The sequence below is a fragment of the Oncorhynchus nerka genome, linkage group LG15 (assembly GCF_034236695.1).
Source record: "Oncorhynchus nerka isolate Pitt River linkage group LG15, Oner_Uvic_2.0, whole genome shotgun sequence".
Classification (NCBI taxonomy): domain Eukaryota; kingdom Metazoa; phylum Chordata; class Actinopteri; order Salmoniformes; family Salmonidae; genus Oncorhynchus; species Oncorhynchus nerka.
In genome coordinates, this window is record NC_088410.1 from 103,810,648 (window position 1) to 103,828,982 (window position 18,335).

Sequence of the window (18,335 nt, forward strand, 5' to 3'; positions counted from 1 at the left end):
GTCAGTTGTACAACAGCATTCTGCTGCTGGTTATAGAGAAAGGGAAAGGGGGATACCTAGTCAGTTGTACAACAGCATTCTGCTGGTTATAGAGAAAGGGAAAGGGGGATACCTAGTCAGTTGTACAACAGCATTCTGCTGGTTATAGAGTAAGGGAAAGGGGGATACCTAGTCAGTTGTACAACAGCATTCTGCTGGTTATAGAGTAAGGGAAAGGGGGATACCTAGTCAGTTGTACAACAGCATTCTGCTGGTTATAGAGAAAGGGAAAGGGGGATACCTAGTCAGTTGTACAACAGCATTCTGCTGGTTATAGAGAAAGGGAAAGGGGGATACCTAGTCAGTTGTACAACAGCATTCTGCTGGTTATAGAGAAAGGGAAAGGGGGATACCTAGTCAGTTGTACAACAGCATTCTGCTGCTGGTTATAGAGAAAGGGAAAGGGGGATACCTAGTCAGTTGTACAACAGCATTCTGCTGGTTATAGAGTAAGGGAAAGGGGATACCTAGTCAGTTGTACAACAGCATTCTGCTGGTTATAGAGTAAGGGAAAGGGGATACCTAGTCAGTTGTACAACAGCATTCTGCTGGTTATAGAGTAAGGGAAAGGGGGATACCTAGTCAGTTGTACAACAGCATTCTGCTGGTTATAGAGAAAGGGAAAGGGGGATACCTAGTCAGTTGTACAACAGCATTCTGCTGGTTATAGAGTAAGGGAAAGGGGGATACCTAGTCAGTTGTACAACAGCATTCTGCTGGTTATAGAGTAAGGGAAAGGGGATACCTAGTCAGTTGTACAACAGCATTCTGCTGGTTATAGAGTAAGGGAAAGGGGATACCTAGTCAGTTGTACAACAGCATTCTGCTGGTTATAGAGAAAGGGAAAGGGGATACCTAGTCAGTTGTACAACAGCATTCTGCTGGTTATAGAGAAAGGGAAAGGGGGATACCTAGTCAGTTGTACAACAGCATTCTGCTGGTTATAGAGAAAGGGAAAGGGGGATACCTAGTCAGTTGTACAACAGCATTCTGCTGGTTATAGAGAAAGGGAAAGGGGGATACCTAGTCAGTTGTACAACAGCATTCTGCTGGTTATAGAGAAAGGGAAAGGGGGATACCTAGTCAGTTGTACAACAGCATTCTGCTGGTTATAGAGAAAGGGAAAGGGGGATACCTAGTCAGTTGTACAACAGCATTCTGCTGCTGGTTATAGAGAAAGGGAAAGGGGGATACCTAGTCAGTTGTACAACAGCATTCTGCTGGTTATAGAGAAAGGGAAAGGGGGATACCTAGTCAGTTGTACAACAGCATTCTGCTGGTTATAGAGAAAGGGAAAGGGGGATACCTAGTCAGTTGTACAACAGCATTCTGCTGGTTATAGAGAAAGGGAAAGGGGGATACCTAGTCAGTTGTACAACAGCATTCTTCTGCTAGGTTATTTTGTTATTTCACCTTTATTTAACCAGGTAGGCTAGTTGAGAACAAGTTCTCATTTGCGACTGCGACCTGGCCAAGATAAAGCGTAGCAATTCGACACATACAACGACACAGAGTTACACATGGAGTAAACAATCAATCAATCAGTCAATAATACAGTAGAACAAAAGAAAACAAAAAGTCTATATACAGTGAGTGCAAATGAGGTAAGTTAAGGAAATAAATAGGCCATGGTGGCGAAGTAATTACAAAATAGCAATTAAACACTGGTATGGTAGATCGGCAGAAGATGAATGTGCAGGTAGAGATACTGGGGTGCAAAGGAGCAAGATAAATAAAGACATACCAGTATGGGGGTAGGTAGATAGATAGATAGATAGATAGATAGATAGATAGATAGATAGATAGATAGATAGATAGATAGATAGATAGATAGATAGATAGATAGATTGAATGAATGCAATTGAATGCATTCAACTCAAATGTGTCTTTTGCATTTCACCGCATTTAACTCTCTGAATCAGAGAGGTGCAGAAGACTGTGTGCAGCTATTCCCTCCGCAAGGCTATTAAACAAGCTAAGCGTCAGTACAGAGACAAAGTAGAATCTCAATTCAACGGCTCAGACACAAGAGGCATGTGGCAGGGTCTACAGTCAATCACGGACTACAAGAAGAAACCCAGCCCAGTCACAGACCAGGATGTCTTGCTCTCAGGCAGACTAAATAACTTTTTTGCCCGCTTTGAGGACAATACAGTGCCACTGGCACGGCCTGCAACGAAAACATGCGGTCTCTCCTTCACTGCAGCCGAGGTGAGTAAGACATTTAAACGTGTTAACCCTCGCAAGGCTGCAGGCCCAGACGGCATCCCTAGCCGCGCCCTCAGAGCATGCGCAGACCAGCTGGCTGGTGTGTTTACGGACATATTCAATCAATCCCTATACCAGTCTGCTGTTCCCACATGCTTCAAGAGGGCCACCATTGTTCCTGTTCCCAAGAAAGCTAAGGTAACTGAGCTAAACGACTACCGCCCCGTAGCACTCACTTCCGTCATCATGAAGTGCTTTGAGAGACTAGTCAAGGACCATATCACCTCCACCCTACCTGACACCCTAGACCCACTCCAATTTGCTTACCGCCCAAATAGGTCCACAGACGATGCAATCTCAACCACACTGCACACTGCCCTAACCCACCTGGACAAGAGGAATACCTATGTGAGAATGCTGTTCATCGACTACAGCTCGGCATTCAACACCATAGTACCCTCCAAGCTCGTCATCAAGCTCGAGACCCTGGGTCTCGACCCCGCCCTGTGCAACTGGGTACTGGACTTCCTAACGGGCCGCCCCCAGGTGGTGAGGGTAGGCAACAACATCTCCTCCCCGCTGATCCTCAACACGGGGGCCCCACAAGGGTGCGTTCTGAGCCCTCTCCTGTACTCCCTGTTCACCCACGACTGCGTGGCCATGCACGCCTCCAACTCAATCATCAAGTTTGCGGACGACACAACAGTGGTAGGCTTGATTACCAACAACGAAGAGACGGCCTACAGGGAGGAGGTGAGGGCCCTCGGAGTGTGGTGTCAGGAAAATAACCTCACACTCAACGTCAACAAAACTAAGGAGATGATTGTGGACTTCAGGAAACAGCAGAGGGAACCCCCCCCCTATCCACATCGATGGAACAGTAGTGGAGAGGGTAGCAAGTTTTAAGTTCCTCGGCATACACATCACAGACAAACTGAATTGGTCCACTCACACTGACAGCATCGTGAAGAAGGCGCAGCAGCGCCTCTTCAACCTCAGGAGGCTGAAGAAATTCGGCTTGTCACCAAAAGCACTCACAAACTTCTACAGATGCACAATCAAGAGCATCCTGGCGGGCTGTATCACCGCCTGGTACGGCAACTGCTCCGCCCTCAACCGTAAGGCTCTCCAGAGGGTAGTGAGGTCTGCACAACGCATCACCGGGGCAAACTACCTGCCCTCCAGGACACCTACACCACCCGATGTTACAGGAAGGCCATAAAGATCATCAAGGACATCAACCACCCGAACCACTGCCTGTTCACCCCGCTATCATCCAGAAGGCGAGGTCAGTACAGGTGCATCAAAGCTGGGACCGAGAGACTGAAAAACAGCTTCTATCTCAAGGCCATCAGACTGTTAAACAGCCACCACTAACATTGAGTGGCTGCTGCCAACACACTGTCATTGACACTGACCCAACTCCAGCCACTTTAATAATGGGAATTGATGGGAAATGATGTAAATATATCACTAGCCACTTTAAACAATGCTACCTTATATAATGCTACTTACCCTACATTATTAATCTCATATGCATACGTATATACTGTACTCTACATCATCGACTGCATCCTTATGTAATACATGTATCACTAGCCACTTTAACTATGCCACTATGTTTACTTTGTCTACATACTCATCTCATATGTATATACTGTACTCGATACCATCTACTGTATGCTGCTCTGTACCATCACTCATTCATATATCCTTATGTACATATTCTTTATCCCCTTACACTGTGTATAAGACAGTCGTTTTAGAATTGTTAGTTAGATTACTTGTTGGTTATCACTGCATTGTCGGAACTAGAAGCACAAGCATTTCGCTACACTCGCATTAACATCTGCTAACCATGTGTATGTGACAAATGAATTTGATTTGATTTGATTTGATTTGACTGCCTTAATCGACAACTGCCTTGCTCAGCGGCAGAACGACAAATATTTACATTGTAGAGAGCACTAATGATAATGCATGCTTTGATCAATGTCTGTCTGTCTGTCTGTCTGTCTGTCTGTCTGTCTGTCTGTCTGTCTGTCTGTCTGTCTGTCTGTCTGTCTGTCTCTCGGTCTGTCTGTCTGTCTGTCTGTCTGTCTGTCTGTCTGTCTGTCTCTCGGTCTGTCTGTCTGTCTGTCTGTCTGTCTCTCGGTCTGTCTGTCTGTCTGTCTGTCTGTCTGTCTGTCTGTCTGTCTGTCTGTCTGTCTGTCTGTCTGTCTGTCTGTCGGTCTGTCTGTCTGTCTGTCTGTCTGTCTCTCGGTCTGTCTGTCTGTCTGTCTGTCTGTCTGTCTGTCTGTCTGTCTGTCTGTCTGTCTGTCTGTCTCTCGGTCGGTCTGTCTGTCTGTCTGTCTGTCTGTCTGTCTGTCTGTCTGTCTGTCTGTCTGTCTGTCTGTCTGTCTGTCTGTCTTTCAGAACTGTGGGACTACTCTGCCTCTGAGAGGTCCTGGTCCTCTCACTGTGTTCGTCCCGACCAACGATGCTGTGGACAGGTTCAGAGACGGCAGGCTGATATATATGCTGTTCCATGTGGGTACTAATACTATACTATATACATGCATGCTGTACCACGTGAGTACTACCGTGTACTGCTGTACAGTGCATTTGGAAATCGTTCAGACCCTTTCCCTTTTCCAACATTTTGTTACGTTACAGCCTTATTCTAAAATCGATTAAATAATGGTTTCCCTCATCAATCTACACACAATACCCCATAATGACATCACAATACCCCATAATGACATCACAATACCCCATAATGACATCACAATACCCCATAATGACATCACCATACCCCATAATGACAAAGTGAAAAATTATTTTTAGAATTTTTTTGCAAATGTATTAAAAATAAAAAACAGATATACGTTATTTACGTAAGTATTAACACCCTTTGCTATGAGAAATTTAGCTCAGGTGAATCCTGTTTCCATTGATCATCCTTGAGATGTTTCTACTACTTGATTGGAATCCACCTGTGGTAAATTCAAATAATTGGACATGATTTGGAAAGTGTTAGAATTGCGTAAATTCGAATCTGGTATCAGGATAAATATAACAATGAGTCACCGATAGTATACTATGTATTTTTTATTAGCTAAGTAATAAATGGCAAATGCAACGTTCATATAATACCACGCAGGGCAGAACAGAGAACTGACAAGATGTATGTAAACAGTGTTCTTATACTGTGATGGACATAGGCGAACCTGTCTGTTGGCCTATCACAGTAGAGACTGGGCGTGGTTTAAACTTGCTCAGCCTATTGCAGGCGCTCAGGCGGGTCCCCGCCTCTTGGCGCTTCTTGGAGTCCTCCCTCCGTCGATGTATAGATTCCTACTGTTCTGGTATCACCCCCTAGTTATAACAGTCGCTCAGTTCCTGCTATTGTGTTGTTCAGTATTTTTCCATCTCAGTTAAACCTCGTGATGACCACCCCTCCCTATCACGACTTTGTAAGATACAGCAAGTCACACCATGTGCTCAATATTGTTACATACAAACACAAGGACAAAGCATCTGCTGGGCTGTTATCTACAGTTTTGCAACATGCAGGTCACACCATGTTACTCAGTTCTTGTCACACACACAAACAGGCAAGTAGATGTAGCAAGCAGATGTTTACTCTCATGATGATGCTCAAGTGCACAAATGCAGATACTTCACACAACCAACATCAGATAAAATGTAATCATATATATGGTAATGGCTATAATGTAAAATACAGGATCCCACAAAAGGATCCCACACCTGTCTATATAAGGTCCCACAGTTGACAGTGCATGTCAGAGCAAAAACCAAGCCACGAGTGTACCAAAAAATGTTTGCAGAATTGAAGGTCCCCAAGAAAACAGTGGCCTCCATCATTCTTCAATGGAAGAAGTTTGGAACCACCAAGACTCTTCGTAGAGCTGGCCGCCCGGCCAAACTGAGAAATTGGAGGGAGAAGGACCTTGGTCAGGGAGGTGACCAAGAACTCGATGTTCACTCTGACAGAGCTCCAGTGTTCCTCTGTGGAGATGGGAGAACCTTCCAGAAGGACAACCATCTCCACCAATCAGGCCATTATGGTAGAGTGGCCGGACTGAAGCCACTCCTCAGTAAAAGGCACATGACAGCACACTCTGAGTTTGCAAAAAGGCACCTAAATGACTCTCAGACCATGAGAAACAAAATTCTCTGGTCTGATGAAACAAAGATTGACCTTTTTGGCCTGAATGCCAAGCGTCACATCTGGAGGAAACCTGACACCGCCACCATGAAGCATGGTGCTGTGGGGATGTTTTTCAGCCTTAGGGACTGAGAAACTAGTCAGGATCGAGAGAAGGATGTCGTGGAGCAAAGTACAGAGAGATCCTTGATGAAATCCTGCTCCAGAGCGCTCAGGACCTCAGCCTGGGGCGAAGGTTAACCTTCCAACAGGACAACAACCCTAATCACACAGCCAATACAACGCAGCAGTGGCTTCGGGACAGGTCTCTGAATGTCCTTGAATGGCCCAGCCAGAGCTCAAACATCGTTGGAGAGACCTGAAAATAGCTGTGCAGCGATGCTCCCCATCCAGCCTGACAGAGCTTGAGGCTCGAGACATCTCAAGGCTGTAATCGCTGCCAAAAGCGCTTTAACAAAGTACTGAGTAAAGGGTCTGAAAACTTATGTAAATCTAATATTTCAGTTTATTTTATTTTATAAATTATCAAAAATGTCTAAACCTGTTTTTGCTTTGTCATTATGGTGTATTGTGTGTAGATTGAGGGGGAAAACACAATTTTATCCATTTTAGAATAAGGCTGTATCATAACAGAATGTGGAAAAAGTGAAGGGGTCTGAATACTTTTCGAATGCACTGTATATATTGATATATAGGCTGTCATTTACTACTACTGTCGATGCTATATTATACTATATATACTATTTTCAAAAGTAAAACAATATAAAGGTAATATGGTGTGATTTGGGACGCAGAATTTAATCCACAGTAATATGATGTGAATGTGATGTGAATACTAATGATATCCCAGTGACCCTACAGTATTCCCAGTGACCCTACAGTATTCCCAGTAACCCTATAGTATTCCCAGTGACCCTATAGTATTCCCAGTGACCCTACAGTATTCCCAGTGACCCTACAGTATTCCCAGTGACCCTACAGTATTCCCAGTAACCCTATAGTATTCCCAGTGACCCTACAGTATTCCCAGTGACCCTACAGTATTCCCAGTGACCCTACAGTATTCCCAGTGACCCTACAGTATTCCCAGGAACCCTATAGTATTCCCAGTGACCCTACAGTATTCCCAGTGACCCTACAGTATTCCCAGTGACCCTATAGTATTCCCAGTGACCCTATAGTATTCCCAGTGACCCTACAGTATTCCCAGTGACCCTACAGTATTCCCAGTGACCCTATAGTATTCCCAGTGACCCTATAGTATTCCCAGTGACCCTACAGTATTCCCAGTGACCCTACAGTATTCCCAGTGACCCTATAGTATTCCCAGTGACCCTACAGTATTCCCAGTGACCCTACAGTATTCCCAGTGACCCTACAGTATTCCCAGTGACCCTATAGTATTCCCAGTGACCCTATAGTATTCCCAGTGACCCTATAGTATTCCCAGTGACCCTATAGTATTCCCAGTGACCCTACAGTATTCCCAGTGACCCTACAGTATTCCCAGTGACCCTATAGTATTCCCAGTGACCCTATAGTATTCCCAGTGACCCTACAGTATTCCCAGTGACCCTACAGTATTCCCAGTGACCCTATAGTATTCCCAGTGACCCTACAGTATTCCCAGTGACCCTACAGTATTCCCAGTGACCCTATAGTATTCCCAGTGACCCTACAGTATTCCCAGTGACCCTATAGTATTCCCAGTGACCCTATAGTATTCCCAGTGACCCTATAGTATTCCCAGTAACCCTATAGTATTCCCAGTGACCCTACAGTATTCCCAGTGACCCTATAGTATTCCCAGTGACCCTATAGTATTCCCAGTGACCCTATAGTATTCCCAGTGACCCTATAGTATTCCCAGTGACCCTACAGTATTCCCAGTGACCCTATAGTATTCCCAGTGACCCTATAGTATTCCCAGTGACCCTACAGTATTCCCAGTGACCCTACAGTATTCCCAGTAACCCTATAGTATTCCCAGTGACCCTACAGTATTCCCAGTGACCCTACAGTATTCCCAGTGACCCTACAGTATTCCCAGTGACCCTATAGTATTCCCAGTGACCCTATAGTATTCCCAGTGACCCTACAGTATTCCCAGTGACCCTACAGTATTCCCAGTGACCCTACAGTATTCCCAGTGACCCTACAGTATTCCCAGTGACCATGCAGTATTCCCAGTGACCATGCAGTATTCCCAGTGACCCTACAGTATTCCCAGTGACCCTACAGTATTCCCAGTGACCCTACAGTATTCCCAGTGACCCTACAGTATTCCCAGTGACCATGCAGTATTCCCAGTGACCATGCAGTATTCCCAGTGACCCTACAGTATTCCCAGTGACCATGCAGTATTCCCAGTGACCCTACAGTATTCCCAGTGACCATGCAGTATTCCCAGTGACCCTACAGTATTCCCAGTGACCCTACAGTATTCCCAGTGACCCTACAGTATTCCCAGTGACCCTACAGTATTCACAGTGACCATGCAGTATTCCCAGTAACCCTACAGTTTTCCCAGTGACTGTGCAGTATTCCCAGTGACCATGCATTATTCCCAGTGACCCTACAGTATTCCCAGTGACCATGCAGTATTCCCAATGACCATGCAGTATTCCCAGTGACCCTACAGTATTCCCAGTGACCATGCCGTATTCCCAGTGACCATGCAGTATTCCCAGTGACCCTACAGTATTCCCAGTGACCATGCAGTATTCCCAGTGACCCTACAGTATTCCAAGTGACCATGCAGTATTCCCAGTGACCATGCAATATTCCCAGTGACCCTACAGTATTCCCAGTGACCCTACAGTATTCCCAGTGACCCTACAGTATTCCCAGTGACCCTATAGTATTCCCAGTGACCCTATAGTATTCCCAGTGACCCTACAGTATTCCCAGTGACCCTACAGTATTCCCAGTGACCCTACAGTATTCCCAGTGACCCTACAGTATTCCCAGTGACCCTACAGTATTCCCAGTGACCCTACAGTATTCCCAGTGACCATGCAGTATTCCCAGTGACCATGCAGTATTCCCAGTGACCCTACAGTATTCCCAGTGACCCTACAGTATTCCCAGTGACCCTACAGTATTCCCAGTGACCCTACAGTATTCCCAGTGACCATGCAGTATTCCCAGTGACCATGCAGTATTCCCAGTGACCCTACAGTATTCCCAGTGACCATGCAGTATTCCCAGTGACCATGCAGTATTCCCAGTGACCCTACAGTATTCCCAGTGACCATGCAGTATTCCCAGTGACCCTACAGTATTCCAAGTGACCATGCAGTATTCCCAGTGACCATGCAGTATTCCCAGTGACCCTACAGTATTCCCAGTGACCATGCATTATTCCCAGTGACCCTACAGTATTCCCAGTGACCATGCAGTATTCCCAGTGACCCTACAGTATTCCCAGTGACCCTACAGTATTCCCAGTGACCCTACAGTATTCACAGTGACCATGCAGTATTCCCAGTAACCCTACAGTTTTCCCAGTGACTGTGCAGTATTCCCAGTGACCATGCATTATTCCCAGTGACCCTACAGTATTCCCAGTGACCATGCAGTATTCCCAGTGACCATGCAGTATTCCCAGTGACCCTACAGTATTCCCAGTGACCATGCCGTATTCCCAGTGACCATGCAGTATTCCCAGTGACCCTACAGTATTCCCAGTGACCATGCAGTATTCCCAGTGACCCTACAGTATTCCAAGTGACCATGCAGTATTCCCAGTGACCATGCAGTATTCCCAGTGACCCTACAGTATTCCCAGTGACCCTACAGTATTCCCAGTGACCATGCATTATTCCCAGTGACCCTACAGTATTCCCAGTGACCATGCAGTATTCCCAGTGACCCTACAGTATTCCCAGTGACCCTACAGTATTCCCAGTGACCCTACAGTATTCACAGTAACCATGCAGTATTCCCATTAACCCTGCAGTTTTCCCAGTGACTGTGCAGTATTCCCAGTGACCATGCAGTATTCCCAGTGACCGTACAGTATTCCCAGTGACCCTACGGTATTCCCAGTGACTGTGCAGTATTCCCAGTGACCCTACAGTATTCCCAGTGACCCTACAGTATTCCCAGTGACCATGCAGTATTCCCAGTGACCCTACAGTATTCCCAGTGACTCTACAGTATTCCCAGTGACCCTACAGTATTCCCAGTGACTCTACAGTATTCCCATTGACCCTATAGTATTCCCAGTGACCCTATAGTATTCCCAGTGACCCTACAGTATTCCCAGTGTGAAACTGTTCAATGTAGAACTCTGTTCTCCCCCTCTGAAGGCCCAGAACAAGCTTCAAGAGCTACTGAAACAACATATCTACTCCCAGGCTGCGGTAAGCACTTTTACCACATGTTACAAGACCTCATGTTACAGGTGGGATCTGAACCCCGGTCTCCAGCATGGAAAATCACTTTACATGTTACAGGTGGGATCTGAACCCCGGTTCTTCAGCATGGAAAACCACTTTACATGTTACAGGTGGGATCTGAACCCCAGTCTTCAGCATGGAAAACCACTTTACATGTTACAGGTGGGATCTGAACCCCGGTTCTTCAGCATGGAAAACCACTTTACATGTTACAGGTGGGATCTGAACCCCCGGTCTCCAGCATGGAAAACCACTTTACATGTTACAGGTGGGATCTGAACCCCCGGTCTCCAGCACGGAAAACCACTTTACATGTTACAGGTGGGATCTGAACCCCGGTCTCCAGCATGGAAAACCACTTTACATGTTACAGGTGGGATCTGAACCCCCGGTCTCCAGCATGGAAAACCACTTTACATGTTACAGGTGGGATCTGAACCCCCGGTCTCCAGCATGGAAAACCACTTTACATGTGGGATCTGAACCCCCGGTCTCCAGCATGGAAAACCACTTTACATGTTACAGGTGGGATCTGAACCCCCGGTCTTCAGCATGGAAAACCACTTTACATGTTACAGGTGGGATCTGAACCCCCGGTCTCCAGCATGGAAAACCACTTTACATGTGGGATCTGAACCCCCGGTCTCCAGCATGGAAAACCACTTTACATGTTACAGGTGGGATCTGAACCCCGGTCTCCAGCATGGAAAACCACTTTACATGTTACAGGTGGGATCTGAACCCCCGGTCTCCAGCATGGAAAACCACTTTACATGTTACAGGTGGGATCTGAACCCCGGTCTTCAGCATGGAAAACCACTTTACATGTTACAGGTGGGATCTGAACCCCCGGTCTCCAGCATGGAAAACCACTTTACAGGTGGGATCTGAACCCCGATATCCGACGTGAAAAAACAATTTACAAAATTGTACAAAACGTGTCACGTTGTTGATGAGGACATCTTGCTGAATGCACCTTTTAAAATGGGCTCCACTCAAACAGACACGTTTCAAACTCTAAATGCTTGTTGCCAAAACGTGTACATTCTTAAACAATCTCTGTTAAACAACGTTAAAACATTAACAATCTCTGTTAAACAACGTTAAAACGTTAACACTACCACAGTGAGTGATGGATTCCAGTTTCCAGTTAAACTAGCATTGGACCCCTGCACCTAAATACATTTGATTAGGAGTTACTGAGTCGAACACAGCTATTACTTCCTGTTATGCTCCTTGCCTATGGAGCACAGCTATTACTTCCTGTTACGCTCCTTGCCTATGGAGCACAGCTATTACTTCCTGTTATGCTGCTTGCCTATGGAGCACAGCTATTACTTCCTGTTATGCTCCTTGCCTATGGAGCACAGCTATTACTTCCTGTTATGCTCCTTGCCTATGGAGCACAGCTATTACTTCCTGTTATGCTCCTTGCCTATGGAGCACAGCTATTACTTCCTGTTACGCTCCTTGCCTATGGAGCACAGCTATTACTTCCTGTTATGTTTCTTGCCTATGGAGCACAGCTATTAATTATTGCTTCTATCTCTGTAGTTGACCGTGGACCAGCTGGCAAGCATGGGTCTGATTCAGACTATGGCCAATCAGATCCTACTAGTCAACCTCACCAACGATGTAAGTTCTGCTATTTCAAGACGGGATGCTTCCCAAGTGACAACCTATTCCCTATAGGGCCCTGGTCAACAGTAGCACTACACCCTATTCCCTATAGGGTCCTGGTCAACAGTAGTACTACACCCTATTCCCTATAGGGCCCTGGTCAACAGTAGCACTACACCCTATTCCCTATAGGGTCCTGGTCAACAGTAGTACTACACCCTATTCCCTATAGGGCCCTGGTCAACATTAGTACTACACCCTATTCCACATAGGGCCCTGGTCAACATTGTGCACTATATTAGGAACAGGGTGCCATTTGGGAGACACGGGGTCTTTTCTATAAAATAGTGTTGAATCTAAACGGGATAACTAAAGGATAGGTTGATCATGATCTTTACTGTTTACTTGAATTATCATTTAATTGTGATTTGTTAAAGGGGAGGGTCACTATTTTATAACATAATGTAAGAGATGTTGGATCACTTTCAGGATTAAAAACCATCTATCATAAATTATACAATTCTGAAGTTCCCTTTTAAGGACATCTCCATTTGTGTCTGACAGGGCCTGGTGCTGCTGGGCGGGAAACCTCTTCAGATTACTAATATTATGGCATCCAATGGAGTGATCCATATGATTGACGGGGTTCTAGTCCCGCCCTCGATCGTCCCCATCCTGCCTAAGAGATGTGATGTCACAGAGAACAAAATCATCATGGTAGGTGGAAACATTCTGTTCTGTTCTATTCTAGTCTATTCTAATTGAAAAATGACTGTGGCATTGTGATGTTGTTTGTGCGTCCGTTTTCCAGGGCCCGTGTGTGAGGTGCAGCTATCTCTATGAGTCACATTGCCCCGAGGGAAGCATAGAACTGGTAAAATAATCACAGCAATGTTTTCTATTCCTCTCATGAAGGTGGCTGGCTGTTAAAGACCTGTGCCTGCTATCTCCGATGCAGTGAAAAGATCCTATAAGCTTCTGCTACATCTTTTTGAGTGTGGCTCTATGTCTGGATCTCTATTCAGCTCATGGCCTGTATTATTATACAAAGTAGTTCTTACTATTTTTTTTAAATACCAGCTACATAAACAATGACACATATTTGTAATTATTTGTCTACACTCAAATCTAATGAAATGTTTATTTGTCATATGCCTGCACAGGATACGACTATTTATATTGGTTCTGTTGGTAACGACCCTGTTAGGTAACGACCCTCTTCTGTTGCTAATAAGATACGGTACTTATTGTTGTTTCTGTACCACAGCAAAGTCACATGAAGGATTGTGACTATCAGGCATATCCATTCAACCCCACGCTCAATAAAGGTTGTGCTAAATACTGCAACACTACCATTCAGGTAAGTCCTCCTGGTTCTTTTCCTGGCTCAGCTCTTGGTTCTTTTCCTGGCTCAGCTCTTGGTTCTTTTCCTGGCTCAGCTCTTGGTTCATTTCCTGGCTCAGCTCTTGGTTATTTTCCTGGCTCAGCTCTTGGTTCTTTTCCTGGCTCAGCTCTTGGTTCTTTTCCTGGCTCAGCTCTTGGTTCTTTTCCTGGCTCAGCTCTTGGTTCTTTTCCTGGCTCAGCTCTTGGTTCTTTTCCTGGCTCAGCTCTTGGTTCTTTTCCTGGCTCATCTCTTGGTTCTTTTCCTGGCTCAGCACTTGGTTCTTTTCCTGGCTCAGCTCTTGGTTCATTTCCTGGCTCAGCTCTTGGTTCTTTTCCTGGCTCAGCTCTTGGTTCATTTCCTGGCTCAGCTCTTGGTTCATTTCCTGGCTCAGCTCTTGGTTCATTTCCTGGCTCAGCTCTTGGTTCTTTTCCTGGCTCAGCTCTTGGTTCTTTTCCTGGCTCAGCTCTTGGTTCTTTTCCTGGCTCAGCTCTTGGTTCTTTTCCTGGCTCATCTCTTGGTTCTTTTCCTGGCTCAGCACTTGGTTCATTTCCTGGCTCAGCTCTTGGTTCATTTCCTGGCTCAGCTCTTGGTTCTTTTCCTGGCTCAGCACTTGGTTCTTTTCCTGGCTCAGCTCTTGGTTCATTTCCTGGTTCAGCTCTTGGTTCATTTCCTGTATCTTTTTCATTCATCATGTAGAGAGAGAGCATGATATGTCTGATATGTTTATAGCAATATATTCTTTCTGAAGAATAAAGTAAAGAAAGAGATTAAATACGAACATGATGTTAACACATAGTTTCGGTTAGGATGACAACAGACTTGCGGACCAAATTACACCCTATTCTTTAAATAGTTCACTACTTCTGACCAGAGCTTTGTGGAGCCCTACGGAGCCCTATGGAGCCCTATGGAGCCCTATGGAGTCCTATGGAACCCTACGGAGCCCTATGGAGCCCTATGGAGCCTTATGGAGTCCTGTGGAGCCCTATGGAGCCCTATGGAACCCTATGGAGCCCTACGGAGCCTTATGGAGTCCTGTGGAGCCCTATGGAGTCCTGTGGAGCCCTACAGAGCCCTATGGAGCCCTATGGAGCCTTATGGAGTCCTGTGGAGCCCTATGGAGCCCTACAGAGCCCTACAGAGCCCTATCGGTCCCTATGGGCCATGGTCAAAAGTAGTGCACTACACAGGGAATAGGGTGCATTTGCAACCCTGCAGTCTCAGTGAGTGATTTGTTTCTGTTGAGTTTCAGAGAGCAGAGTGTTGCAGTGGGTTCTATGGACCTGAGTGTAAAACGTGTACAGGAGGTTTCCAGACACCCTGTTATGGCAAAGGCACTGTAAGTAAAGACTCTATCTGCAGACTAGTCTGTAGTCTGTCTATAGTCTCAGTCTGTAGTCTGTCTATAGTCTCAGTCTATAGTCTGTCTGTAGTCTCAGTCTGTAGTCTCAGTCTGTAGTCTCAGTCTGTAGTCTGTCTGTAATCTCAGTCTATAGTCTCTGTTTATAGTCTCAGTCTGTAGTCTCAGTCTGTAGTCTCAGTCTGTAGTCTCAGTCTATAGTCTCAGTCTATAGTCTCAGTCTGTAGTCTCAGTCTGTAGTCTGTCTATAGTCTCTGTCTGTAGTCTGTCTATAGTCTCTGTCTGTAGTCTGTCTATAGTCTCCGTCTATAGTCTCCGTCTATAGTCTCCGTCTATAGTCTCAGTCTGTAATCTCAGTCAATAGTCTCAGTCTGTAGTCTCCGTCTATAGTCTCTGTCTGTAGTCTGTCTATAGTCTCCGTCTATAGTCTCAGTCTGTAATCTCAGTCTATAGTCTCAGTCTGTAGTCTCAGTCTATAGTCTCAGTCTGTAGTCGCAGTCTGTAGTCTGTCTATAGTCTCAGTCTGTAGTCTCAGTCTGTAGTCTGTCTATAGTCTCAGTCTGTAGTCTGTCTATAGTCTCAGTCTGTAGTCTCAGTCTATAGTCTGTCTATAGTCTCAGCCTATAGTCTGTCTATAGTCTCAGTCTGTAATATCAGTCTATAGTGGAAGTCTCCACCGATTATTCTCAAATCGTGGAATACCTGATGGTCAAATGCTGTAGTCTCTTCTACCTCCTGAGAGTTTCCATGTGTTACTGTGACTGCTGTATACATTGAGTGTACAAAACATTATGAACACCTGCTTCCTCCATGACATAGACTGACCGGGTGAATCCAGGTGAAAGCTATGGTCCCTTATTGATGTCACTTGTTAAAACCACTTCAATCAGTGTAGATGAAGGGGAGCAGACCAGTTAAAGAATGATTTTTAAGCCTTGAGAGAATTGAGACATGGATCGTGTATATGTGCCAATCAGAGGGTGAATGGACAAGACAAAAGATTTAAATGTCTTTGAGCGGGTTACAGCAACGATGCTGGGTTTTTCAAGCTCAACAGTTTCCCATGTGTATCAAGAATGGTCAATCACCAAAAGGACATCCGGACTGGGGACCCTCGTGGCGAGCCCCGAACTGCGGACCCTCGTAGCGGGCCCCGGACTGGGGACCCTCGTAGCGGGCCCCGGACTGGGCACCCTCGTTGCGGGCCCCGGACTGGGCACCTTCGTTGCTGGCCCCGGACTGGGCACCGTCGTTGCTGGAGGCTCCGGACTGGAGACCGTCGTTGCTGGAGGCTCCGGACTGGAGACCGTCGTTGCGGGCCCCGGACTGGGCACCGTCGTTGCTGGAGGCTCCGGACTGGGCACCGTTGTTGCTGGAGGCTCCGGACTGGAGACCGTTGTTGCTGGAGGCTCCGGACTGGAGACCGTTGTTGCTGGAGGCTCCGGACTGGGCACCGTCGTTGCTGGAGGCTCCGGACTGGAGACCGTCGTTGCTGGAGGCTCCGGACTGGAGGTCGTCGTTTGCTGGAGGCTCCGGACTGGAGGTCGTCGTTGCTGGAGGCTCCGGACTGGAGACCGTCGTTGCTGGAGGCTCCGGACTGGAGACCGTCGTTGCTGGAGGCTCCGGACTGGAGGCCTTCATTCCATGACTCCTCACTGGAGGCTTCATGCCATGGATCATCACTGGAGGCTTCACTGGATGCTTCGTGCCATGGCATAGGACTCACCAGGCTGGAGAGACATACAGGAGGCCCTGTCCTAGGCAGAGGCACCGGTTTTATAATAATCTATAATTTTATTGTTATTATTATCTATATTATTATCTATATTATTAATATCTATATTTTTACATATATTATTATCTATACCATTATTATTATCTATACTATTATCTATATTATTAATATCTATATTTTTACATATATTATTATCTATACCATTATTATTATCTATACTATTATCTATATTATTAATATCTATATTTTTACATATATTATTATTATCTATATTATTATCTATATTATTATCTATATTATTATCTATATTACTATCTATATTATTATCTATATTATTATCTATATTATTATTTTCTGTATTTTTACATATATTATTATTATCTATATTATTAATATCTATATTTTTACATATATTATTATTATCTATATTATTATCTATATTATTATTTATATTACTATCTATATTATTATCTATATTATTATCTATATTACTATCTATATTATTATCTATATTATTATTATCTATATTATTATCTATATTATTATTTTCTGTATTTTTACATATATTATTATTATCTATATTATTATCTATATTATTATTTATATTACTATCTATATTATTATCTATATTATTATCTATATTATTATCTATATTATTATCTATATTATTATTTATATTACTATCTATATTATTATTTATATTACTATCTATATTATTATCTATATTATTATCTATATTATTATTTATATTACTATCTATATTATTATCTATATTATTATCTATATTATTATTTATATTACTATCTATATTATTATTTTCTGTATTTTTACATATATTATTATTATCTATATTATTAATATCTATATTTTTACATATATTATTATTATCTATATTATTATCTATATTATTATTTATATTACTATCTATATTACTATATCTATATTATTATCTATATTATTATCTATATTATTATCTATATTATTATTTTCTGTATTTTTATCTATATTATTATCTATATTTTTTATCTATATTATTATCTATTTGATCAATTCTATTATTATTATATATCTCATTATCTGTATTATTATTTGTTTTATCTAAATTATTATCTTTATTATAATCTATATAATTATTACTATTATTATCTATATTAATATTATCTTTGGTATTATTATCTATATTACTATCTATATTATTGTTATTATTATCTATATTATTATCTATATTATTATCTATATTATTATCTACATTATTATCTATATTACTATCTATATTATTATCTATATTATTATCTATATTATTATCTATATTATTATCTATATTATTATCTATATTATTATCTATATTACTATCTATATTATTATCTATATTATTATCTATATTATTATCTATATTACTATCTATACTATTATCT

At 43.6% G+C, this 18,335-nt stretch overlaps 1 protein-coding gene across 9 annotated transcripts in view; it reads left to right on the forward strand.

Annotated features, from left to right (window-relative positions):
* stab1 (stabilin 1) overlaps positions 1-18,335 on the forward strand; it is a 284,951-nt gene that overhangs the window by 109,982 nt on the left and 156,634 nt on the right. For all 9 annotated transcript variants that reach the window (XM_065002109.1, XM_065002108.1, XM_065002102.1 and 6 more), the window contains 7 exons: positions 4,663-4,776; positions 10,732-10,785; positions 12,376-12,456; positions 13,006-13,158; positions 13,253-13,315; positions 13,709-13,801; positions 15,078-15,164. In XM_065002109.1, coding sequence (XP_064858181.1) covers positions 4,663-4,776; positions 10,732-10,785; positions 12,376-12,456; positions 13,006-13,158; positions 13,253-13,315; positions 13,709-13,801; positions 15,078-15,164 — 645 coding nt within the window. The remainder of the gene's footprint in view (positions 1-4,662; positions 4,777-10,731; positions 10,786-12,375; positions 12,457-13,005; positions 13,159-13,252; positions 13,316-13,708; positions 13,802-15,077; positions 15,165-18,335) is intronic.